The following is a 26,531-nucleotide window of genomic DNA, read 5'->3' as shown; positions in this document are numbered from 1 at the left end:
GGGTATTTCAGAGGAGGAAGCAAGCAAGAATGGTGGCTCTGTTGGCTGCTAAGTTAACATGGTACCACAGATAGGTCTTTTGTTATTTTCATTTTAGTCAATCAAATTGAGTTATTTTATAAGAAGTATACAGAATATTGAAAGGTAAGAGGGTTTTTAAGGAGACCAATAAAAAGCCATTTTCATGTGGTCCCATTGGCCTTGAAATGTAAAGGCCCAGAATGTTTTACTGGTTTTTTTGGTCTGATCCTTTCTCTTTAGTTGGAGTGATTCTGAAGGAAGGGTTTCTTTCAACTTTATTGGTTTATCTTTTGTTTCCCTGAGAACAGAGATCTGTTTGCGTCTAGTTGTTTAGTCTTGTGTTCTGCAGGCCCAGAACTGACCAGTGCACTTGCATTCCTTCCATGCTGTCATGGAAATTGAGAGGACTGGCCAAACTGTTCCTCATGAAGCTGCTTGCCATTTCCCTCAAGGCATGGGCAGCTCCGGTTTGTCTCTCCACTTGGTAATGTAAATCTGTGGTCTGTGCATGGTTTCTTGGGGGGCGTTTGCTGCCATTTCTGTAGAGAGCTATGCATTTCTTCTTGTTCTTCTTTGGTCCCAGATACAACAGAATCTTTGCCTTGCTTCTGCTTAGGGTATGGCTGGGGCCACATTGTTCCAGGCTTCTTAGTGTTACTGCAACTTTGGAATATGCCCTGCTTGATACACTAACTTTTGAAGGTTGGTTGGAGATCAGATAGTGAGTTTTATAGTTAGAATGAATTATAGGACACAATGTTAAAATCGTCTTTTTTGAATATCTTTAAGAAAAAGAGTAAGTTTTTATTAGTCTGAAGTAGTTTAGTTCAAGGTAGAATTTGATTAACTCAGCTCTGACTCTAGGATTTCATAATACAGCAATGATAAAATAATGAAAAAATTTTCAAATTGCTATATAACTTGCTATTACATATGTGAGCTAATTATCATCTTGATCAACTGTGTCAAGACTAGGAAAATGAATATCATCATCTACATTGAACAAAAATGTCTTTCAGAAGGTTGTAAAAGAAAGAGTAGGTTTCTTTTAAAATGCAAGTAAGCCATGATTTTCCTCACTGTTTTATAATTATCATTTAGACATAAAGAATATTTGTGTAAGCAAATATATAATGTCAACTTAGATAATACTAATTTCCCCCAACTTATCTGATCTTGTTATTTGTACATACCATACATATGCATAGAGACTAATCCTTTGACGTGGTCATCCCGTTAATGTTTCTTTCTCTCTCTCTCTCTCTCTTTTTCTAACAGGGCCTAATTGTTCAGATTTGAAGCAGCCTATGTATTTAGGATTTGAAAAAGATGTCTTTAAAACCATAGCAGATTACTATGGTCACTTGAAAGAGCCTCTACTTACATTTCATCTTTTTGATGCCTTTGTCAGTGTATTAGGTAAGTTGGAATATAATGAACATGTGTCTGTGTTATTGACATTGAATCATTTCATTTTTTCTGTCTTGAGACGTCCATTAGTCAAACCTCCATAGCATATTTGTTTTTGTTTTAAAGATTTTATTCCTTGGGGTGCCTGGGTGACTCAGCGGGTTAAGTCTTTGCCTTTGGCTCAGGTCATGATCTCAGGGTCCTGGGATCGAGCCTCATCAGGCTCTCTACTCAGCAGGGAGCCTGCCTTCTTGGCACCCCCGCCACCCACCTCTCTGCCTGTCAAATAAGTAAATAAAAAATCTTAAAAAAAAGATTTTATTCATTTATTTGAGAGAGAGAGACAGAGACAGAAAGTGCGAGAGAGAGAGCAATCATGAGTGCGGTGAGGGTCAGGGGGAGAAGCAGGCTCTTTGCTGAGGTGGGAGCCTGATGACAACAACGGACGATGATGACAAGGAAGGATGGATAGATGTGGAGCTCCATCCCTGGACCCTGGGATCATGACCTGAGCTGAACACAGATGCTTAACTGACTAAGCCACCCAGGAGCCCCTCCATAGCATTTTTGAGATAAAAACTGATGAGGTATTTGCCTGGTTGCTGTCCTACTCTATGAAGGAGGAAAAGAAAATGGTTGAGCTCTGTCAGGAAACTCAAAGTGAGGGCCAATAGTTTTTACTTCTTAAGAAAGAGTAATATACTGTTGTCATTTTTATACCAAAAAGTACAACTTCTGTGGTAGAGAAGAATGTAAATTTGACATTTACTGTTCAGAGTAAATCTACTACTCTGGATATGCCTTCATGAACAGTCAAGTTATGGGAGATGTATTTTCATTTAGAAAGCTAATTTCCTTTCATAGAAGGAACAGGTTTTTGTAGGACTATTTGTTATTTGTGACATGACAAATGAATATAGTAACTTTATCATTCTCTGAAACTTGTTCCTATTCTTCACATAGATCTATACTTCAGAATTTACATTATCAAAAAAGCAGGGTAGAAAGGAAAAACAATCCACATTATTGCTATAGGTCTTTTTTATATTATTCCTTTCTTGTTGGATATCAGATTTTCCTGTTGCTATTGTGATTGTTCAATAAATATTATTGTATTATTGTCAAAATATTTTAATGACCATATCATTGTGTCAGTATCATGCTCTGTTATGTAAATTTGTGGGTGGTTGCATACTCTTTTTCCTGAGTACTGTGGGGTTTAGCCATCTTTCCCTTCCCTTCTCTTCCCTTTCTCCTCTTCCCATCTTATTTTCTTCTTAGAAAGTATGGTTGCGGCCATAGTATCCTCATAAAATAAAGTATCAGCAATATTTGAATAATGTACCTGATCTTACAGTACTTTAAATTTTAAGATTCTGTAGGTTTTCTGATAAGGAACAAAACACAACAAACTGTAAATCATGTGCATAAGAATGAGTGTTTTTTAAGAGATTAATATTGGGAACATATGAAATTATTAGACCTGTTACTGGAGTTTGAGACCACTGGTCGTCTTGGTATTTTGTGTTCAACCAAAGAGGATCGAGGGCTTCTGTCCTTTTGAACATCATGTCTAATGACAAATACTTGCTGCTCTTTAATATGCAAATGGACTCATTGAACCAATTATCATTTTAGCCACTTACTACCATCCTGCCACTGGTAAAATAAGAATTCTAAGAATTGTATTTTTAAAATTTATTTATTTATTTTGGAGACAGAGTGAGAGAGAGAGTGCGAGTAGGGAGGAGGTTCAGAAGGAGAGGAGAGTGTGTCTTAAGAAGACTCTGCACTGAGCTCAGAGCCTGATGTGGGGCTTGATCACACAATCCTGAGATCATGACCTAAGCTGAAACCAAGAGTTGGACACTTAACCAACTGAATGACCCAAGTGACCCTAAAGACTGGATTAAAAATTACTTCTTAGGTTTTCGTCTCATTTTCCATTTTCATAATGTTCTATGGTAAAAATGATCTGGTTTGGAAACCCAAGTACTTGGAACTTTTTTTTAGAAAATAAATTACTATTTGAATCAGTTGTGTTCATGACATTACTGGTCCGTTATGCCACTGTTGTCCATTTTGATCTCACCTAGGAATTAAAGCTGATTATTTCCAAGTTGATATCAGAATCGGCCACCCTCTAAAATATTACTTATACAGGGTTTAGAGAAAGATGGACAGAATGGAGAATTTATGGCAGTTTGGTATCAGTAAGAATAATGTGTGTGGATTGTCAAAATGTATTAACCTTCTCTGATGCAGTCCTTCTCAAGTGAACATGTATAAGATAGTCTCCATTGAAAACCATTTATTTTAAATCCTATTTAGTCAAAGAAGAAGCAGAAATGTTCTATTTCTCTTCTAGATTATCATAACTTGATCACTATATGATTAACAAAAATCATCTGGTTTAGCAATCCTGTTAAAGTCTTTGGTAAAAGGTAATCTATATATGGGTATGTACAAGCCAGATACATAGGTTGAATCTTAGTGGGGTTGACTCATTTCTTCAAACCTTTTGACTTACTTGGATTACAGTAGGATGCTACTGGATAAGTAAGTAATAAAGTAGATAATCAGTCTACTTTGTATAGAAGCTAAAAATTCTACAGCACTTTCAGTGGAAATGACTTTTAGTTTAATTAATGGATTTTTTTAAGGTTTATTCCTTTACTTCTAGAATGAGATAAACCAGCCTGATGCAAAACCTGTGACCTTGAGAGCCGTTAGTCATTGATAGTGAAGCAAAACATCTGAGAGTTCTTAAAGAAAAAAACAATATTTTTGAACTAAAATGATTTCATTTGGGTCAACAGTCTGACCTAACAACATGACTGTATAGTAATTCATCTTCATTTCCAAAATGGCAGTTTCTTATTAAGACCAGAATTTGGCTGACTCTTAAATGGGGTGAATGAGGTGGTCTAGTATTCTTCACTCACACTCCACATATACCCTGGAACTCAGTGAGCTGTGTAGCCTGCCATAATTTGCCATATCGAGGAAAAAGGGAGACAAAGGAAGCACAGAAGGGTGGGAGATGGTGTTAGGACAGTTGGGTGACTTGTGGATTAATGTTAAAATCTGAACTCCTGCATTAGTGATCTCTGAGCCAAAGAAGTATCTGTCTCTGACTGATAGATACATATGGTTTGACCTTTGTGTTTTAAAAAGAAAACTTAATTGATTTGCAAACTTGAAAAACAGGAAACTTACCTAAAGAATTTATGACTCTTTGAAGAGAAAAACTGGCATATCTGGCAGTTCTGGTTTTGAATTTTCCTGGACACAGACAGCTGCGTCTCTGTAGCTAGAGCCACCACTAGAAGGAGCAAGTGTTCCAGAGACGTGAACTCTGATTTGCAACCTCTCCGATGTTTGCCACTGCTTCTCAGACTCTCAAGCCCAGTTCCCAGTGACTCCCTTTGCTCATTTATTCCTTTTGTCTGCTCCTGCAGGCAGTTGGGCTTCTGGCTCCTGGTTTATTTGTGAGGTGGCTGCAAAATGGAGTAGTTCTTTGCTGTTCCCTACTTCCTAAATATGAAGTTTAGAAAATGGCCATTGAAATTCACCAGGTTGATTGTACACTGGAATATCCAACTGAATAGTTGAGATCTTCTGGGTTTTTTAATTTGGAAACATCTTATAAGGGTAGATTTTCCATTCTTTGGTTCTTTTATCTAACGACTTCTCGGAGATCTTCTGGAGACTCGTGCCATCTTTGCCTTATTACCTCTTGCTCTTATGTTCTTCAGATTATCTCAAGGTCCTCATCCCACTGTAATTCTTAAGGGAAAACAATTTTTTTTTTTTCCAAAGAGTTCCTAGTTGGTGTGCTTGACCAGATAGAGGGCTCTTGCCCATGTTAGTGCAAGGTTCTTGCTGGTGGTACTCTCTGCTCTCAGAGCCCAGGGTTTATGGCTGGAGCTTTTGAAGATATAGATAGCCAAGTTAAGGATGTTGAATCACCTCCAAATAAAATGACTGCTGTTATATCAAGGTTGTCAGATTAAAGTGGGGTTAGATACTCCTTAATGATGGAAATTTAGGGGAATTCTAGATATTCCTTGGCTATAACAAAATACCTAAGCTAGTTATAAATATACTAGTAATCACTAGAATAACTGAAAAAACTTTTGGGGAAAAATATGAAGACCATTCTCATACCATTCATCAGGATAAATTCCAGCTGAATTAGAGAATTAAATGTAAAAAATGCAAATCTAAAATACAGTTGATATTTATCTGCTGTTGGGTGGGTGAAACATTTTCTCAGCATAAAAGCAAAGAAGTCATAAAAATGCTATAGCAGTTTGGAACTCTTAATGTAGGAAAGGGCATCATCTTGTACGTGGGTGAATCTGTGCCTACTTTTAAGCAATTCACAAAGGCTACTTGTTTGCCTTTTCTTCAAAGCCTCTGGAGAAGTAGTCTCTCTTGCTATGTCTTTCTTTAGGCTGGGAGTCCTTGCCAACTGCTCTGTAGTCTGAATTCTTTTGCCTTAGTATAAACCTTTCCTTTTTATACCTCTTCTCAGTGAAAATGAAACAGGACCCCCCCCCCAACTTTGGTTGTTCGAAAACTACCAATGAACCTTCTCGAGTCCTTGAGTTTCTTATTCACTGGCTGAACAGACATGGTCTCATTGGCCTTTCAAGAAAATCTGGGCCCTCTTAAAAGTCTTACATTTCACTTCTTATTTGAAGCACCCACAAGGGATAGCTTATTGATAACATTACATGTCTTAGTGGAAACATCAGGCAGGTCTACTTTGCAAAAAATAAGAATTTGTGTTTGGGGTGATTTCAGAGTGGAAATCTGATGTAATCATTGGAGAATGGGAAGGACAGTGACAAAGGTAGGGGTCCCACAAAGCACTGAGAACTCTCAACCTGTCATGTGGTCTTCATGGCTGAGGTGTCACTTAATATCTAATAATACAGAACATTATTTTAGTTGTATTTATTTTTATCATAAGGAATAGTTGGGTTTCTTTGAGTATTTGATTATTTACTCACTTATCCTCCATCAATCCAGCTAAATAATGGAGTGTTTCCCTGATGGAAAAAAGTCTTACAAGTGAATTATGTAAGTTCTTTGGTTGATTGTTTACTATTTTTTCATTATTTTATTCTTATTTCACCAATGGGAACATCACGAAACTCCAGTAACTTGGTTTGTTGACCTAAGTGTACCAACTTCGATGAGTCACTCTGCCTTTTGAGACCCTGGTTTTCTCATTGATAAATGGCAGTAATGCCTGTTATGCTTCTAGATTTCAAAATATGAAACCTAATGCAATGGGTTATACTTATTTACCTACTAAGTTTCATTCTGTTGTTTCAAAAAAATATAGAAAATTGAACCAATGTATAAATTAAGATAGGGCAATCATATGTTGCTATCTGGCCATGTCTTCTCTCAGATGATAGCAAGATATTTTTTTATGTGAAACTACTTGTGATAGATCTTTATAATCTGTAATTGGGGTAAGGACTTGTATATCATTCTGAAATGCAAGAAACAAGTTACTTCATTACAGAATGTCCTTGTCATTTTCTTGAAAAGGAAGACTCAGTATTTTTATGATGATGTTGAGATTATAGAAATAATGAGAGACAAAAAGTTATTCTATTAGCTTTTATTGAGCAAAATTAAATTAATCCAAAGAATAAAATATTAACCACATTGAAACTCTTTGGTTATAAAATGAGAGAGAATGTTAATGTCCTTCAGAAGTTCTTAAAACCTAAAACACCCCCCCATGAATCTTAAAAGCTCTTTAAAATCAGCCATAGTTTTTGATCTTGAAGAATCCAAAGGTACTTGTTGAAGATGTGTTTGAGTTCAACAGTAGACTGGCACGTGTTAATTTATTTTTTATTTTTTAAGAAGATTTTATTTATTTATTTGACAGAGAGAGAAGGAGAGGACAAGCAAGGAGAGTGGGAGAGGGAGAAGCAGGCTCCCCGCTGAGCAGGGCGCCTAAGGCAGGCTGGATCCCAAGACCCTGGGATCATGATCTGAACTGAAGGCAGCCCGCGGCTTAACCGAGCTACCGAGGTGCCCAAGGAAGCCTTCTTTGTTATCATTTGTAATTTAAAGCTAAGTTCTCTTGCAGTCATTTTTCCCGAGTTCTACAACATGCTTTCATCAGTAAACTTTTACCAAAAGAAAAAGAAAAGATTAGGTAATGGTCAGCAATGAGAAAGAAGTTAGGAAACAGAAACAGAGAAGTCAGATTAAACTATTTTTGAGAATCTAAGTATTCCTATATGTGTTTGAACTGAGGAAAGCATTATATAGCATTCCAAGATTCAAAAGCAGATCTAGAAGTGAGTCCTGCTTTGACATTTCAACAGATTGAAAAATAACTTCCTTGGGACTGGATGCCAAGGACTGAAGTATTACAAGCACATCAAACCTCAACCTTTTCCCCATACACCTTCCCTTTGATCATATTCATACCGCTTCATGGAGCACCAGTGTGCTAAGAATCTTTTACTCCTTACCTTCGTCATGGGTCTATCTCCTGTGCTCAGACCCAGGATTTCTGTCTGGCTCTGGCTCTGTATTCCTGGATGTTCGTTCTCTAAAAGCCTTGGTTTAAACTCAGTAGTTCGTAAGCCACTATTTCAGAAATTGTATTTTAGATGTGAATTCTCTGTAGCAGGACAGTATTAAACAAAGAAAAAGACAGAATAGTGTACAAATATTGGAGTACATTGTATATAGTAAGAGTAGGTAATTTTATACACTTTTTTGTTTTAGTTAAAATATCTATGTATTTGCACATATATTGTGATGTAACATGTTTTTTAATTTTAGTTGTAGTAAGAAAATTTTTGAAAAAAACACTGCTCTAAATTTCATCTCTAACTATATAACATGGTGATTATGAGGGTTTAATAACTGAGAAGATCTCTCAGAAAGTATAATACTGCTCAAATATTACTATTAATTTTAGTTCATTGTCAAAGATGCTTATACTACCAATGGTTTGTACTTTACACTTAGATAAAACCTTTTTTACCTATGGATCGTATTTTTTAGAGTTATATTCAGTTTTTCATTCCTTTGTGTGGTGGAATTAGCATTTTCAAGTGGTTTAGAAGTTTCTTCAGGGATACACTGCATTGTATTTTTACTTAATGAGAGAGAAATGAGGAATGGTTATCACCTGGCTTTCATTTTGAACTCTCAAGGAAATGGTTTTATGGGCCCTCTTTGATATAAAGGAGCTAGTTTCAGATTTCACTATGTTGCGAAATTCTCTATTCTTTTTACTGTCTAATCCTTGCCCCCCAGTTGAAAAATGCAGAGTGGTATTCTATTCCACTATCTACCTGTTCAATATTTGTGCATATTCTTTGAGCCAACCTTTCTTCTTGTAGGAATTTATCCTGAGGAAATAATTGGCACATGGACAAAGCGGGTCATATAGCATGGTATTTAGGTATGCATGCCCCTGGTGTGTGTGGGCTCACATCACATCCTGCCACTAAATAGCTGTGTGACTTGGGCAAGTGACCTCATCTCTTTAAGCCTAACTTTCTTTTTCTGTAAGTGGGAATAATGATTATTATCTCCCTTACACAGTTGTTAGGAGGATTAAATGAGACAGTATTTGGGGTTTAGAACACTGTTCAGTGCATAATAAAATGCTTAATAAATGTTAACTATTTTCTTCATCATAGAAATTAGTTTTCTTATTATAAATGTTAGCTGCTATTATGCTAATTTTCTTATTCGTTCTAATTTTTAATGGTGGAAAGATAAACTCCAAAAACCACTATCAAATAAAATTCTTTTCTGTAGTGGAAGATCTTATCCTCAAGTGTTACAGTATTTTGTGAAATTCGTATGTTTTTACGTGTGTAGTAGAACTATTCGCTGTCATCAAGATTAATGGCATGGAAGTGCTGCATATCACTACATTCTACAAACAAAGATTTTATTTTATTTTTAATCTATTTTTATTTGGCACCTATAATGATGTGATAAACAGGGGCACGGTTTAATGTCTTTGGGACTAGATTCTTCCCCTTGTCTATGTTTCTAATACTAAGGGAATTCTAGGTGTACAACTTTTTACGCTATTGCCTCTTTAAACATTCAAAAATATTTAAAAAGAATAATTTAAAAATATTAAAAAGAATAATAAAGTAGTCCCCTGCCAGTTTCCCAATATTCTACTGATTAATATTTTTGTGAGTACAAGTTGTAACTTTGATATGGTTGAGAAATGCTGTTAGTTTATGTCTGCTTTATTCCGTAGGTTCAAGGTTTTTTTAAAATATAGGTTTACTTAATGACTACCTAGGGCTTTAAGGCTTTTTCCCCAGGCTCCAGGAAATTTTGCCGGTTAGATTACTTATGATATAACACAAAGACACTAGATGGCTGCCAGATAACTTTCTTAAACATAATCCAAAATTAAAACTTTTTTATTTAGGACTTATAGAGTAATCAAGAAAAATACATCTGTGCATGTTAATAAAGGATATGGACTATGGTATTAATTCAAGAGTGTAATGTTTTAAAGAACAATTGATAATTGCTGACCATTCAATTTTAACACTAAATTAAAATGAAGAAGAGTTTGTTGAAAGGGGGTTTGTAATTATGTGTTGATATTTATGCGTGTAAAGGAAGATGAGAATATAGTTGTGAATCTCAGCTGTATTTCTGGGGCAAGTCTTAACTACTTTGACACAGACATTAAATAGTTTGACCATTTTTTAAAAAGTTAAACTTCAGTTGCCATGTGAGTTAGTATGTCCACTCTTAGGTGTATACAAAACAGTTGACAACATATGTCACCCAGCAACTAAATATTCATAGCAACATTAATCATAATAACCAGAAAGTGGAAATAACAGAAATGTCCATCGGATGAAAAATGAAAAAAAGGTAGCATATCCATACAATAGAATGCTTTGCATTTATCAAAAGGAATGAAAGGCTGTTACATGCTATAACATGGTTGAAACTTGAAAACATTATTCTAAGTGAAAGAAGCCAGATACAAAATGTTTTGTATGATTCCATTTATATGAAATGTTCAGAACAGGCAAATCTATGACAGTGATAGTGTTTTCCAGGGGCCGAGGGGAGGAGAGAATGGGGAGTAACTGCTAACTGGTATGGAGATTTCTTTTTGGAATGACAGGAATATTCTGGAATTAGATAGTGGTGATGGGCCTAACTTAATGAATACACTAAAAATTGCTGAATTGTACACTCAAAAAAAGATAATCTCATAATAAAAAAAAATTTCACAGAGTGGGATTAGGAACAGAGTAGACACTGCAGAAGAAAAAGATCAATGAACTTCCATGTATAGCAATAAAAGCTAGCCTAAAGAAAACACAGAGAGAGCAAAGTCCAGGAAAAAAAAAAAACACAATAAAACAACAGGCATCAAACACAGCCCCAGTGACATGTAGGACAATATCAAGTAGTCTGATAGACATGTAATTGGAATCCTGGTGGAAGCCCCTAAAAACTAGCTCATGAATTTTTCTTTTTAACCCCGTCCCCATCATTCTTAGAGCACTTTCTTACTTTCTGGCAGGAAAAGATCTTCTATTCTTTCCCTAGCCCTGGAATCAGGCATTTCCTTAAGAATTCTTCGTTCTTTTGAGTAGAGAATGAGATATAGAAGCCAAGATTTAGTGCTTGATGTGTTCATTGTTATTGGAAGTATTGTTTGTAGATAGAATTCTCCTGTTTGCTATAGAATCCCCACTTCCTCGATAATTATGGGACTGCTGTGATTGTTCATCGATGCTGTGACATGTTCATCCATGTTTATGTGATCTGAGTCTGACACTGCAAAGGATCAAACGCGGTAACAGCATCAGCAGCTCCAGCTACTCCCCCTCAGAGCCCTCCAAACATGGCTTAAGACCCTGAATTGGCCCTTTTGCTTCATGTCACAAGGTCAAAACACAGCTGGAGCTTTTTAATTTTTGCATTCTGAGGTGTGTGAAAAGTAATTTTGTTGCTGTTTATTGGTCATGTGGGTTTCTTCTTGGGTGAAATACTTTTTCTGTCCTTTATTCATTTTTTCTTTCTTTTTTTTTTTTTTTGCATTCTAAAAATATATTTTAGATACTATTTCATTATACATTGTGTCTTACATATACCATTTCCTAGTTTGTGGCTTCTCTTTAGGTTTTAATCAAAAGGTAAAAAACTTTTATTTTGGTCAAATTTATTTACTTGTGTATCTTTAAGAAATCTTTCAGACACAAAGAGATTCTGTAATTCTAAGATTTTTAAGTTTTGTTTTTTTGTGTTTGGGTATCTAATTTCTCTTGATTCATTTAATTTCTTTTTTAAATTGACTGTATTAATCAAAACCACATTGAGATATTAACTTATATCAGTTGGAATGGCAAAAAATAACAAGACAGGAAACAACTGTTGGCGAGTATGTGGAGAAAGGGGTACCCTCTTATCATGTTGGTGGGAATGCAAGTGGGTGCAGCCACTCTGGAAAACAGTATGGCGGTTCCTCAAGATGAGCCACCCTAATAACCCAATAATGTACCCATTTTAAGTACAGTTCAGTGAGTTTTGATGAATGTATACTAGTGTAATTACTATTGCAATTAAGGTAACAAACCCTTTCCATTACTCCTGAAGAATCTTTTTTTTTTTTTTCACTTTTTTTTTATTATGTTCAGTTAGCCATTGTATAGTACATCATTAGTTTTTGATGTAGTGTTCAGTGATTCACTAGCTGCATAAAACACCCAGTGTTCATCACAAAATGTGCCCTCCTTAGTGCCCATCGCCTGGTGACTCCATCCCACCCCCCCCCAACTGAAACCTTCAGTTTGTTTCCCAGAGTCCATAGTCTCTCATAGTTCATCTCCCTCCCCAGTTTCTCCCCTTTCAGTTTTCCATCCCTTCCCCTATGGTTCTCTGCACTATTCCTTATATTCCACATATGAGCGAAACCATAGAATTGTTTCTCTGCCTGACTTATTTGACTTAGCATAATCCCCTCCAGTTCCATCCATGTCGATGCAAATGGTAGGTATTCATTCTTTCTGATGGCTGAGTAATATTCCATTGTATATATGAATCACATATTTTTTTATCCATTCATCTGTTGAAGGGCCTCTCAGCTCCTTCCACAGTTTGGCTATTGTGTACATTTCTGCTATGAACACTGGAGTGCATGTGCCCCTTCTCACTACACCTGTATCTTTGGGGTAAATACCTAGCAGTGCAATTGCTGGGTCATAGGGTAGCTCTCTTTTTAATGTCTTGAGGAAACTCCATCCTGTTTTCCAGAGTGGCATACCAGCTTGCGTTCCCACCAACAGTGTAACAGGGCTCCCCTTTCTCCACATCCTTGCCAACACTTGTCTCATGTCTTGTTAATTTTTGCCATTTTAACTGGTGTAAGATGATATCACATTGTGGTTTTGACTTGTATCCTGCCACATTGTTGAAAGGACAGCCTTTGCAGTATCCCATAGGTTCTGGACCAATGTGTTTTCATTCTCATTAGTTTCCATGACTTGTTTAAGTTCTTCCTTAATTTCCTGGTTGACCCAGTCATTCTTTAGTAGGATGTTCTTTAACTTCCACGTATTTCAATTCCTTCCAAATTTTTTCTTGTGATTGAGTTTCAGTTTCAAGGCACTGTGGTCAGATAACATGCAGGGAATAATCTCAGTCTTTTAGTATTGGTTGAGACCTGATTTGTGACCAAGTATGTTATCTATTCTGAAGGAAGTTCCTTGTGCATTCAAGAAGAATGAGTATTATGTTGTTTTAGGGTGGAATGTTCTATATGTATCTACAAAGTCCATCTGGTCCACTGGGTCATTCAAAGCTCTTGTTTCTTAATCTTCTGCTTAGATGACCTGTCCATTGCTGAGAGGTCTACTAGTATTAATGTATTATTATCAATATGATTCTTTATTTTGGTTAACAGTTGGCTTATGTAGTTGGCTGCTCTCATGTTGGGGGCAGAGATACTTAAAATTGTTTCTGTGGGATAGTTTTAAGTATGATAATAGTGTTCCTTTATATCTCTTACTACAGTCTTTGGTTTAAAAATCCAACTTGTCTAATATGAGAATTGCTACCCCAGCTTTCTTTTGAGGTCCATTTACATGATAAATGGTTCTCCATCCCCTTACTTTCAATCCAGAGGTGTCTTTAGGTTCAGAATGAGTCTTTTGTAGGCAGCATATGGATGGGTCCTGTCTTTTTATCCAATCTGAAACCTGTGCCATTTCATTTTTCAGGCTGTTCACGTTGAGAGTAACTATTGAAAGATATCAATTTAGTGCCATCGTATTGCCTGTGAAGTCCCTGTTTCTGTAGATTATCTCTGTTACTTTCTGGTCTATATTACTCTTGGGGTCTTTTTTCTTTTATAGAACCCTCCCCTCTCTGGCTGCCTTGGTGGTCACATATCCTTTCACTTTCTGCCTGTCCTGGAAGCTCTTTTTCTCTCCATCCATTCTGAATGACAGCCTTGCTCAATAAAGTATTCTTGGTTGCATGTTCATCTCATTTAGTACCCTATTATGTCTTGCCAGGTCTCTATGGACAGGTCTAATGTTATTCTGATATTCTTCCCTCCATAGGTAAGACATCTCTTTCCCCTAGCTGCTCTCAGGATAGCTGCCTTGGCTCTAAGATTACCAAGTTTTACTATTATATACCGGAGCATTGGTCTATTTTTATTGATCTTGGGAGGGGTCCTCTCTGCCTCTTGGACAGGGATCCTCCTTTTCGTCCCCAGATTAGGTAAGTTCTCAGCTATGGTTTGCTGAGAACTCTCTCTCTCTCTCTCTCTCTCTCTACCCCCTCAGGGATCCCGATAATTCTGACCTTGGAATGTTTCATGGTGTCATTGATCTCTCTACTTCTGATCTCATGAGCTTATAGTTTAACTCTATCATTTCTGACTTCTTTCCTTTCTATCAGCTTATCTTCTAGATCACTAATTCATTCTTTCTCATTTACCTTGGCATTCAGAGTATCCAGTTTAGACAGCATCTCCTTCATAGCATTTTTAATTTCATTGACAGTAACTCTACATTCTGCCCTTAAAGATTCTATACTGTCACTAATAGTTTTCTCAAGCCTAAGTAGCAACTTTATAAATGTTACTCTGAAATCTTTTTCTGACATCTTCCTTAGATCCATATCCATTAAGTCTGTGGCAGAGGTCATTGTCTCTGGTTCTTTCCTTCGTTGGGAGCTCCTCCTCCTAGTCATTCTCTTGAGGGATGGCTGAGGGAATGTACAGAGTCCAAAATATCAACCACGACACAGGCAAGATGAACCTAAGGAAAATATGGAGTGTCAGAAGCCACCAATCTCATGCTGATTTTGTGGGTGTTCAGGATGGTTTGGTAGATAACCAGCTCAATTCAGGGGACTGGCAGTGGCAATGAGTTTCCCTACTCCTCCACCATCTTGCCTTTTTTTCCACTTCTGAAGTTTCACTTGTGCTCTTTCTTCAGCAGTACCCAACCCCATACTGGTACCAGACAACTGGAAATAGAAGTTTTCTATGCTATAGGTCGGGTTTTCTTTGTAAGAGTTGCATACAAGTGAAAGTATGCAGTATGTACTTTCTATCTGGCTTCTTTTGCTCAACACAGTATTTTTGAGATTTCATTCATGTTACAGGTACCAGTAGTTGTTACACTGTTTTGCTGAGTATTCTATTGCATGGATATAGTACAAACCACAATTATCTTCTCACTTGTTGAGGAACATGTGGATTGTATTCAGTCTTGGACTACTATGAATAAGGCTCTATGAACATATGTCTTAACTTCTTTTGTATAAATAGGAGTGGAATTATTGAGTCATGTGATAAATGTATGTTGACTTTCATTATGAAACTGACAAGCTCTTTTCCAAAACAGTTGTGTCATTTTACATTCCCATCAGTGATGCATGAGAGTTTTAGTAGCTCTAAATCCTTATTAACATTTGGCACTGTCAGTCTTTTGTTTTACCTCACCTAGTGGGTATGTGATAGTATATTTTCATGGTTTTTAGCTGTATTTTTCTGATGACTAGTAATGTTAAGCATGTTTTTGTTTGCCCAGTGGCTGTTCTGTATCTTCTTTTGCAAAGTGTCTTAAAATATTCTGGTTTTTATTGGCTTGTTTGTTCTCTTATTATTGAGTTGTAAGAGTTATTTCCATATTCAGTGTGTAACCCAGACTGTTCTTTTCTTTTTCCTTTTCTTAATAATGTCTGGAAAAGCAGAAGCTTTTCATTTTGATGAAGTCCATTTTGTCATTTTCTTTTATGATTTGTGCTTTTTGGTCTCAAGAAATCTTTGCCTAAGTTTAAATATTGTATTGCTTCACATATAATGTTACCACCTTACCATAATACCTTTTTTTTTTTTTTTTTAAAGATTTTATTTATTTACTTGTCAGAGAGAGAGAGGGAGAGAGAGCAAGCACAGGCAGACAGAATGGCAGGCAGAGGCAGAGGGAGCAGCAGGCTCCCTGATGAGCAAGGAGCCCAATGTGGGACTCGATCCCAGGACGCTGGGATCATGACCTGAGCCGAAGGCAGCTGCTTAACCAACTGAGCCACCCAGGCGTCCCCCATAATATCTTTTTATATTCTTTCTCCTGCCCTTTGTGATATTGTTGTCATACATTTTTGTCTGACATGTATTTTATAGCATCTGTTATAAACCATATTGTATGTTATTTTTTCTTTAGACAGGTAATTTTCTTTTAAAGAAATTAAGGAATAAAAAACAAGTCTTATTTATTCATATGTTAACCTTTTCTGGTAATCTTCATTCCTTTATGCAGATTTAGGTTTCCATCAGGTATCACTTTCCTTCTGTTTGAAAAATGTCCTTTAACATTTTTTTATGGTATAGGTGTCTTGGCAGCAGATTTTCTCAGCTTTTTTTGGGGGGGTAGGGAATTCTGAAAAGTCTTTGTTCAGACTTAGTTCTGAAAAGTATTTTTAGCGGATATAGAATTCTAAGTTAACGGTTTTCTTTTATCAGCACTTTGATGATGTCTTCTGGCTTGGATATTTAAAGATGTCTTCTGGCTTGAATCATTTCTGATGAAAAGTCTGTGATCATTACTTATTTTTGTTCCTCTGTTTATAATGTATCTTTTTTTTCCTTTTGCTTTTGACAATTTCTTTATCACTGATTTTTTAGGAATTTAATTATAATATACTTCTAAGAGGTTTCTGTGTTTATTGCCCTTTGATTAACTGATTTTTTCCCCTATGTTGATTAATAGATTTCACACCAAATTTGGAAAGTTTTTAGGCATTATTTCTTCAATTATTTTTTCTGTGACTCCTTCCACTTTTCTAATGACTCATTTTAGGTCACTTGGTATTTTCCCTCCAGTTGCTGCCGCTCTCTTCATTTCTTTCCCTTACTTTTTGTCTTCTTTGCTTCTGTTTTGGCTAATTCATTCTATTGTCTAAGTCTTCTTTGTTTTCTTTTGAAGTGTTAGTCTGCTATGGTTCCCTTCCAGTGAGTGGTTTTTTGTTGTTGTTGTTTTTTTTTTAGAGGATTAATTTTTTTTCATCTCTAGAAGTACCATTTGGTTCTCTCTTACATCTTCCATTTCTCTCCTTCCTGTATTCATATATATATATATATATATATATATATATATATATATATATTTAAATACAAGAACTAGAATACCTTTTGTAACACACTTTTCTCTAAATCCTTCATCTCTGTCATTTCTGGTGCTATTTTTATGATTTTCTACTGATATACGGGAGGTCACACCTTTCTGCTCCTTGGCTTATCTAGTTATTTTGTTTGAACAAAATTTTTGTCATTGTTGAGTGTCTGAATTTTATTGTCTTCCTTTGAAGATGGTGAGCTTTGTTCTGTTAGGTAGTTAATGTAACTGAATTAGATTCATCTGCATCTTATTTTTAAAGCTATTTTTCAGACCCAACTAGACTAACCTTTTCTGAAGGGGAGTCTGGTCCTACTGTTGAAGCATAAACTGATAGCTTTCTACATAATGCCTTCTGTCATGAGCAGGGTTGTCTACTCTGTGAGCTCTGGGAACTGAATGAGTGATCATTCAGTTCAAAGCTCATGGGTTGTTTTTTGTATGACCTCAGCTTTGCTTTAATCATGTATGTGCTTTTCGGTATTCATCAGAGTCTCAGGGGATTTTGCTGCAGCTTTATGGAACCCTTTTCCTGTTTAGCTCCCTGCAGATGGAACTCTGCTCTACAAGGTCCAGCTGATCTGGGCTCCAGGAACTCCAGTGTTTCTCTTCCCTCTACTATGAGAGATCTCATCTCTGTTCCTTGTTTGGAATGTGCCACTAGGCAGAATGTGAGGAAATTGTATAGCTTATTTGTTTTGTATCCTTTTCTCAGGGATTGTTGTCCTGTCTTATTGCCCCATGGATAGAAACAGTTATTGCATAATATTTGCCTAGTTTTCTAGTTGTTTGTGGAGGGAGAGTTAGTCTGGTCCTTGCTATTCCATCTTGCTTGGAGTCAGAATTTCCTGTATTTTTAATAAAGCAAGACACTGTCATTTCATTTTTTTTCTTTCCATACAGTTATCAGATTATTCCAAACACCACTTTGGAACAGACCATTCTTTCCTCACTGATTTGTGATGACATTTCTATGATATATTATGTTCCCATGCGTACTTATGCCCCTTTCTAGACTTTCAGCGTTGTCCTATTGGTCTTTTGTGTATTCCTAAGGTAGCATCGAACTACAGCTTTGTAACAAATCTTGCTTTCATGTCAGGTGAGTCTCTATTCCTAATTCTTGCATTTTATGGACATTGGATAACTTCTTTTATCTTTTTATCTATTTGAATTATTTGATTAGAGTAAGAACTTTCTACCTACTTAAATGAACTTTTTTTTTTTTTAAGATTTTATTTATTTATTTGATGGAGTGAGAGATCACAAGTAGGCAGAGAGGCAGGCAGAAGTTGGGTGGGGGAAGCAGGCTTCCTGCTGAGCAGAGAGCCTGATGCGGGGCTTGATCCCAGGATCCTGAGATCATGACCTGAGCCGAAGGCCGAGGCTTAACCCACTGAGCCACCCAGGTGCCCCTTAAATGAACTTTTTATTTGAATTATTTGATTGGAGTAAGAAATGAAGGCAAGTCAGCTGTTGTAGTTCATCCTTGAAATCTTGTGTTCAGCCACACAGATGCTATATCGGTTATATCTATAGCAGATGAAGTACTATTAAAATGTAAGCTTTTTGCCTAAAGAACAATTTTCACTTAGGTTTTAAGATACTAGGATTGTACATTATACATTAAGAGGCAATCCTAGCAAAGACTTCTGTAATCTTTATGTAAACAAGGAGCCAACTATCAAATGGCTGTCAAATGATGTAATAGACTCTCATTAATGGCAACAAAGGCATTCACATTCTTTCTGTGAAAGTCAAGCAAAATTTAATAAAAGTTTTATAGGACCTTCTAACATTACCAGACATTGTTCTTCTTCTTCTTTTTTTTTTTTTTTTTAAGATTTTATTTATTATTTGACAGAGAGAGAGATCACAAGCAGTCAGAGAGGCAGGCAGAGAGAGAGGAAGGGAAGCAGGCTCCCCGCTGAGCAGAGAGCCTGACGTGGAGCTTGATCCCTGGACCCTGGGATCACGACCGGAGCCAAAGGCGGAGGCTTCAACCCACTGAGCCACCCGGGCGCCCCCAGACATTGTTCTTTGTACCTAATAATAATGTGGACATGAGATTTTTTGCCAGTGACCCCAAGAGTCATAATTGTGAGAGTCTTTGTGAATTATGCATTGTAAATTTGTATATGTGGATGATGTTTACACGTTTATATTTTTTCCCAGCCTATGTAATATGGTTATGCAACCTTTGAGGCAGTTAGGCTTGAGGAGAGCATTCTTAGATGATTTGTCACTCAGTAACACAGCTATGCTGGGGCACTGTGAAATTTTATTTATTCTCTTATTGTAGAGGCCCAGAGCCAAATTCACATCTGTGTACTACTATGCAATACACTTTTTAACTAGCTTTTAAAAAGAATCTAGCCAGAGTTGCATCTGATTCACATCATATTTTCCACCCTGGTATTTTAATGCTTTGAAGTTCAGTAGTAGTAATGGTAGTAGTTGCAGCAGCCAACATCAATGCTCTTAAAACTTTCAATTCACCTAAGCTTCCCTTTATAGCCCATGGGCCCCCGTAACAGTACAATGATTTGGTTTTACAACTGTCCACAACAATTTACTGCTAGGTTAATGGGGATTCATGCCCAAGCATATGCAATCAGTGGGAACTGGGCCTGAAGCCAGATATTCTAGCTCTGTTCCTAGCAAGGGATAGGTCATTGTCATTCCTTCATATGTTCAGAAAATGTTTATAAAGCTCCTGTGATCTACAAGGTGCTCTTTTAGCCATTGGAGGTATATCAATAAACAAAACTGACAAGAATCCCTGCCCACGTGGAGCTTATATTGCAGGAAGGCAGAGGGGAGACCATGGTACATAACAAAAAAGTAAATTCCATAATACATTAGGAGGTGATTATGTATAATTAGAAAAAAATAAAGCAGGTGGGGGAACAATATATATATACATGAGACATAATAAGATATGGTGAAATCTGACTGTCCAAATGTGTTTATAATTTGGAAAAAGGATTTGCAGGATAATGTGATAGAAAGCTTCATGGAAAACATAGAAGGCTTTGTGGAAAAATAGATCTAGAATATAGTGAGTTCTTTCCAGTTCCAGCGCTGCCACTTCATCCAGACCATCAGGCCCTTCATCCTCTTCCTTCCTTGCTACCCTCGCAATCTGTTTTCTCAGCAACTGCCAAAGTACTAAGTAATTCAAGTTAAACGACTCCCCTGCCCAGAGCCGTCTCATGGTTTCTCAGGTTACTCATAATAAAACCTGAAGTCCTTAACAATAGTCTGCAAGGTTCTTTGTGGTCTGGCTCTTGCCTTCCACTGTAATGGCATTTCCGACTTGAATGTTCTTATACGCTGCTCTCTCTTTACACTGGCCTCACTGCTGTTCCTCACATACTCCACACGGACCCTCATCACAATCTTCATAATCTTCATAATCACCGTTTCCTCCGCCTTGAAGATGTGTCTCCGGTATTTCCTTGGCTTACTCTCATTACCTTCAGATCTCTGCTCAAACTTCACCTCCTTACAGAGAGACCTTTCATAAAAACCCAGAAGTGTTCTTCTGAGCACATCCCATCACTCGCAGCTTCTTTTCTCTATTTCTATCCATAGCATTTTTCTACCTGACATATTTATGTACCACTTTGCTAATTAGCTACTGGAAAGTAAGCTCCATGAGATCAGGAAGGATTTTGTATTATTCCCCACTGTATGTCCTCTTCTAAAATATTTCCCAGGGGCGCCTGGGTGGCTCAGTGGGTTAAACCTCTGCCTTTGGCTCGGGTCATGATCTCAGGGTCCTGGGATCGAGCCGCACATCGGGCTCTCTGCTCAGCGGGGAGCCTGCTTCTCCCCCTCTCTCTGCCTGTCTCTCTACTTGTGATCTCTCTCTCTGTGTCAAATAAATAAAATCTTTAAAAAAAAAAAATAGTTCCCAGAATATAGGCAAGGCTTACTGAATATTCATTGGATAAATAAATAAATTAAAATATAGTCATAAACATTTTTTCTCTCCATAGATTTATGTAGAATTGAAAGAGGTCTAGTGATGATGATCAGCAACAATATTTTCAGTGAACATCTAGGACTGCACTGGGTGTTTGTTTTTTAGAGTGTATCTTATTTATCTATTATTATCTATTTATTTTAGTTTCATGGGTAGAATTGTGATTCATGTATGCATACAACACCCAGTGCTCATTACATCATGTGCCCTCCTTAATACCCATCACCCAGCTATCCTTTCCCCCCAGCCCCTTCCCTCCAGCAAATCTGTTCGTTTCCTATTGTGAAGAGTCTCTTATGGTTTGTCTCCTCTCTGATTTTGTTCTGTTTTATGCTTCTCTGTTTTGTTTCTTAAATTTCACATATGAATGACATCATGTGATAGTTGTCTTCTTCTGACTGATTTATTTTGCTTAGCATAATACTCACTAGTTCTAACCATGTTGCTGCAAATGGCAAGATTTCATTCTTTTGATGGTTATGTACTATTCCATTGTTTGTATGTGTATATCTATATCTGTATCTATCTATCTACATATCACGTCTTCTTTATCCATTCAGTTGTCGATGGACATCTGCACTCTTTCTATAGTTTGGCTGTTGTTGACATTGCTGCTATAAATATTGGGGTGCAGGTGCCCCTTTGAATTACTATTTGTATCCTTCAGATAAACACCTAGTTGAACTGGGTATATTAGAGGTCCTCTCCTGCCTCCTTTTCCCTCCCATGCACACCCACTGCCTTTAGGATCAAACCTAAGCTCCTTGGTCTGGCATTCAAGGCCTTCTAAGGTCTTGTCTAAGTTGACCTTTCCAGCTCCACTTCTCCGCCAAGCCCTCACCTTCACGGCCCATGCTGCAGTCCTAAGGAGTGACTTACAATTCCCCTCAGTGCCCCTTGCAGATGTCTCTTGCAGCATCTCTCAGATTTTGCTGCTTGTATTTGATGGGTGTCTCTTCACATCGCATAAGCTCTTCAGAGTAGGGGATCTGGCATATTTTCATATTTTGAGGACTTGGCACAGTTCCTGGCAGAGCATAGGTGGTCAGGAAATCCTTATTGAAAGCCAAAGATGGTTTTGCCTCCAAGACAGAGACTAGCAGGAACTTGAAGAGGTTGGGAATGGAAAAAATAAATTGATGAAAGCAGTTTCGTCTCATCAGAGGGTTTGTTTGGGGACAAATGGGATTGAAGAGAACGCAATATTAGAAAACTTTAATTTTTAGCACAGTATTAGAATACTCTAGTTTGGGTGAGGAGAGATGGCATATAATATGATTGAATTGGTTTCCTCAGCTAGAAGAAAACAGCTTACATGAGAGGAAGGGTTATTTGACATGTGTTGTTTGGAAACAAGTACAGCCATCTGTCAGTGGTCTGACTGTAGGCCTGTCAGCCCTATTATTCAGTCTGTAAGAATCATGCCAAATAGTGACCCTGCTCTTCCTGGGGACAAAATATGAGGAGGAGAATTCAGGGGCAGTAGTGGTGCATTCATGTCCTTGCTCATCCTGTCTCAGTCCTAGTAACTATGAGTGCTGAGGGTTAGGTTAGACTCAACCTGATGTTGGTTCAGTGGGAAAGAAGGCTATGAATATCTGCTTGCATCTGGCAAGGGTGTGAGGGAGGGAAATGGCTGTATTTGTTTTATACATTTGTCATCCCTAGTTGATGGTTTGTATTTTCTGTGCTGATTCAGTGGATCTGTAATCAGTTGGCCCAGCATAGTTGAATATGTGGACACATTTTGTATAATCTTAATAATATGTATTTTGAAAAATGTAAACATAATAGAGTCAAGGAGGCTATTGGTTTTAAAAGATTAAAAATTTTTTGGGGCACCTGGGTGGCTCAGTGGTTAAGCCTCTGCCTTCGGCTCGGGTCATGATCTCAGGGTCCTGGGATCGAGTCCCGCATCGGGCTCTCTGCTCTGCAGGGAGCCTGCTTCCTCCTCTCTCTCTCTCTGCTTGCCTCTCTGCCCACTTGTGATCTCTCTCTGTCAAATTAAAAAAAAAAAAAAAAGATTAAAAATTTTTTTCTCAAAAGGTTTGTTACAGAAAGAGAAAATGGCTATTGAAGCATTTCAGGTTTGCTGCCTTCTCCTGCCACCTGAAAATAGAAGAAAGTTACAGCTCTTGATGAGGATGATGGCAAGGATCTGCCTAAATAAGGAGATGCCACCCCTATGTGATGGCTTTGGGACCCGAACACTGGTAGGTTGATCTCTAACATCTAACTTGACTTGAGTTTTTGGAATACAGTTCAACTAAATAAAGTTTACTAGCTTGGCAACCCAAGGAAGGCGCCAAGGTAGGCTTGCTCAAAGAGCCACAGCTTGGAAACCGCACAGGCGGGATCACACTTCCAGTGTTGGTGTATTAAAGAACATAATGGAAAGCGAAGTGAGTAGGGATAGAATCTGAATGTAGAGGTATCTGTGGTCTCCTGCCTACTGTCAACATAAACGGAAGGAAGGGAGGACAATAAGGATAAGGGTCCTTTCAAGAAAAAGACATACTTTCCTCCAAGACAGAAAGGGTTGTGAAGCATTTGTTATTATAACAAGTAGGAGAGGGGCAGCACATATAATGGGGTAAAGAGGAAAGAAATAAAACATAGAGTTGGGCCAGACAGCCTGGGGGGAGACAGAGAATTTGTTCTCTTGGGGTATGATCTAAGGGTCTATGAGTAAGGATATTTCTTAACATATTTTCAATTTGGCTTAAAAACATATATGCTAGTTTTGAATTCTACTTTCTTGTGTCAGCATGTCTTTTAAAATAGGGCTCATGTTTAGAATTTCTTCTATGTAATTTTTTTTTTTTTAAGATTTTATTTATTTATTCAACAGAGATCACAAGTAGGCAGAGAGCTAGGCAGAGAGAGAGGGGGAAACAGGCTCCTTGCTGAGCAGAGAGCCTGATGTGGGGCTCGATCCCAGGACCCCGAGATCATGACCCGAGCCAAAGGCAGAGGCTTTAACCCACTGAGCCACCCAGGTGCTCCTTCTATGTAATTTCTTAATTTTCCTCAAAATTGGAGGTCTTGGAGAAAAACTCCTCACTGGGGTATACATACTTCCCATATGCTGGTGAACCACATTATACCCCTGGGGGTCCTCTGGCCCCATTTTAGAAGTGTTGAGTAAGAGTAAAGAAACACTCAGTGTCCAGTAGAGTCAATCTTGCTTGACCTTCCTTTTGGTTGAGTAGATGGATAATGGGGCTAATGGACCCTTCTGAAAAGCTGAAAAAAACTTTGTACCTATTCCCCAGAAGAATGCACATGGAAAATTTTGCATAGAATTTTAGGGCATTAAGGTTCCCCAGTGTCCATAACCTCCAGGTAAAAAATGTCTGTGTGTCTCTATACACATAAGTGTGAGGGTAGATAAAGTATCATCTGCAGTATGTTGATGACATGCAGTCTTATTAAACAAAATTATGTCATTTCATGCTTATAGGTTTTGAAACAAAATTGTCCACAGTAAAATTAGTAGAAAAGGGGGGGGGGAAATCCTTCCAAATCATAGTTAATATGAATTCTATGGAAGCAACTACATAATATTTTTTATATTTCTGTCTGTTGTAAAGAGTCTCATCACTTAATGCACTTGTTATAAAGTCTCATCATTTCATTCAAATGTGATGGTCAGTTATACACCCAAAATCCTAGAGAAACTAATAGTTAAGTAGGAAAAAATGTAACAGTTGAGGCACATAGGTTGTGCTAGCATATTTCCAAAATTCAAAATGAAATAAGGATATTAGTAAACAAAATGGCTTTAAAGTGCTACATAATTCAAGTGATGGTGGTGATCATAATTTTTCAGAATTTGTTTATATATATTTAAAACTGTCTGTAAAGAGGTGTGCTTTAAAAGCTGCTCAGACAAGCAGTCTCTGCTTAGTCTCTGCTGAGTCTCTGTGAGATGAGATGCACCTTCTGTTCACACTGGTTGATAAGAAGATCAGCCCATTGAGATGACCAGGTGTGGCTAGGTGCCAGATAGGATGTGTACCCTGGGCTGTGGGCCATTTCTCATTGACTGGTCACCTTTGGTTTTTGCAGATTTATTAAATGCAGTTCAGCATAGGAAAAACAACAACAACAAACCTCATCTGTGTTTATTTAAAAAATATCTCCCCCTCTTTTTTCAGATGGTTCAGACATTTTCCCGTTGCATCTTGTGTTCCAAGGATGAAGTAGATTTGGATGAGTTATTAGCTGCTAGGTTGGTGACATTTCTGATGGACAATTACCAAGAGATTCTGAAAGTCCCTTCGGCCTTGCAGACCTCCATAGAGGAGCGTGTGGCTCATCTACGAAGGGTCCAGGTAAAGGAAGGGGTATTAACAGTCCTTTAAAATTGCCAGCAGAAAGTCCTGTAAACTTGCTAGGCCTCTTGGGATTTCTAAATATGAAGAATTAAGTGAATAAATGTGTACAAATTGCTTCCAATGGGGCTTGGTACATGGTGGCCACCATGTGCGTTTAAAAATTTGGAAAATTTTTGAAATGTTTACTAGTTTTATTATGTTGGTCAGTGCTCCATACTTCTGATTGCAAATTCCTTAAATGATAACCTGTTTGGATTTTCGTTTCCAAAGGAGTTAAAATTGGCCTTACCTGTCCTATAAAACTTGTGAAGAGTAGAATGCTCTACTATAAAACCTCTAGCTTAGGGGTGCCTGGGTGGCTCAGTGGGTTAAAGCCTCTGCCTTCGGCTCAGGTCATGATCTCAGGGTTCTGAGATTGAGTCCCGCATCAGGTTCTCTGCTTCAGCAGGAAGCCTGCTTCCCTCTCTCTGTCTCTGTCTGTCTCTCTGCCTACTTGAGCTCTCTGTCTGTCAAATAAATAAATTTAAAAAAATCTTAAAAAAAAAATAAAACCTCTAGCTTAAATATCTGATGTACAGCAGGTCCTCTTTGAAATATAGCCTATTGTTATTTTTGTTGTTATTGTTATATTAAAGTGATACAAAAGAAATATAATACATGACTGTATATGGGCCCCAAAGTGAGGTGTGTATAAGTCTGTGGGTGCAGACACTTGATAAAGGCAGACAGAGGTCTGCTTGGCTCCTTCTGAATGAGTGGCCCTCTTTCTGCTTAAGTACTTTTTGAGGTTCCACAATTAAGGACCAGTGAAATGCTACCTCCTGAAGTATTATTAAAGTTGATAACTGTTCATGTTTTCAGTGTGCAATTTAAATTTTTAATAATTAAAAATTAAAATTTTAAAAATGAAACATTAAACTGTTCATGTTTCCAGTGTGCCTACGTGGCTTTGTTGGTTGAGTGTCTGACTCTTAATTTCAGCTCAGGTCATAATCTCAGGCTTGTGGGATTGAGCCCCCCTCTACCTTGAGCTCTGCACTCAGCTGGGATTCTGCTTCTCTCCTTCTCCTTCTGTCCCCC

General features: G+C 37.6%; 1 protein-coding gene across 2 annotated transcripts in view; it reads left to right on the top strand.

Annotated features, from left to right (window-relative positions):
• The window catches only part of LOC111156939 (DEP domain containing 1B), an 84,850-nt gene that overhangs the window by 51,955 nt on the left and 6,364 nt on the right, over positions 1 to 26,531 (top strand). For both annotated transcript variants that reach the window (XM_022518101.1, XM_022518100.1), the window contains exons 7-9: positions 1,300 to 1,440; positions 23,158 to 23,324; positions 25,272 to 25,448. In XM_022518101.1, coding sequence (XP_022373809.1) covers positions 1,300 to 1,440; positions 23,158 to 23,324; positions 25,272 to 25,448 — 485 coding nt within the window. The remainder of the gene's footprint in view (positions 1 to 1,299; positions 1,441 to 23,157; positions 23,325 to 25,271; positions 25,449 to 26,531) is intronic.

This window comes from Enhydra lutris, unplaced genomic scaffold, assembly GCF_002288905.1.
Source record: "Enhydra lutris kenyoni isolate GAN:26980312 unplaced genomic scaffold, ASM228890v2 scaffoldscaffold50, whole genome shotgun sequence".
Taxonomy (NCBI): domain Eukaryota; kingdom Metazoa; phylum Chordata; class Mammalia; order Carnivora; family Mustelidae; genus Enhydra; species Enhydra lutris.
The sequence above is the reverse complement of the archived record's forward strand: the minus strand, read 5'-3'. Positions and strand labels throughout refer to the sequence as shown.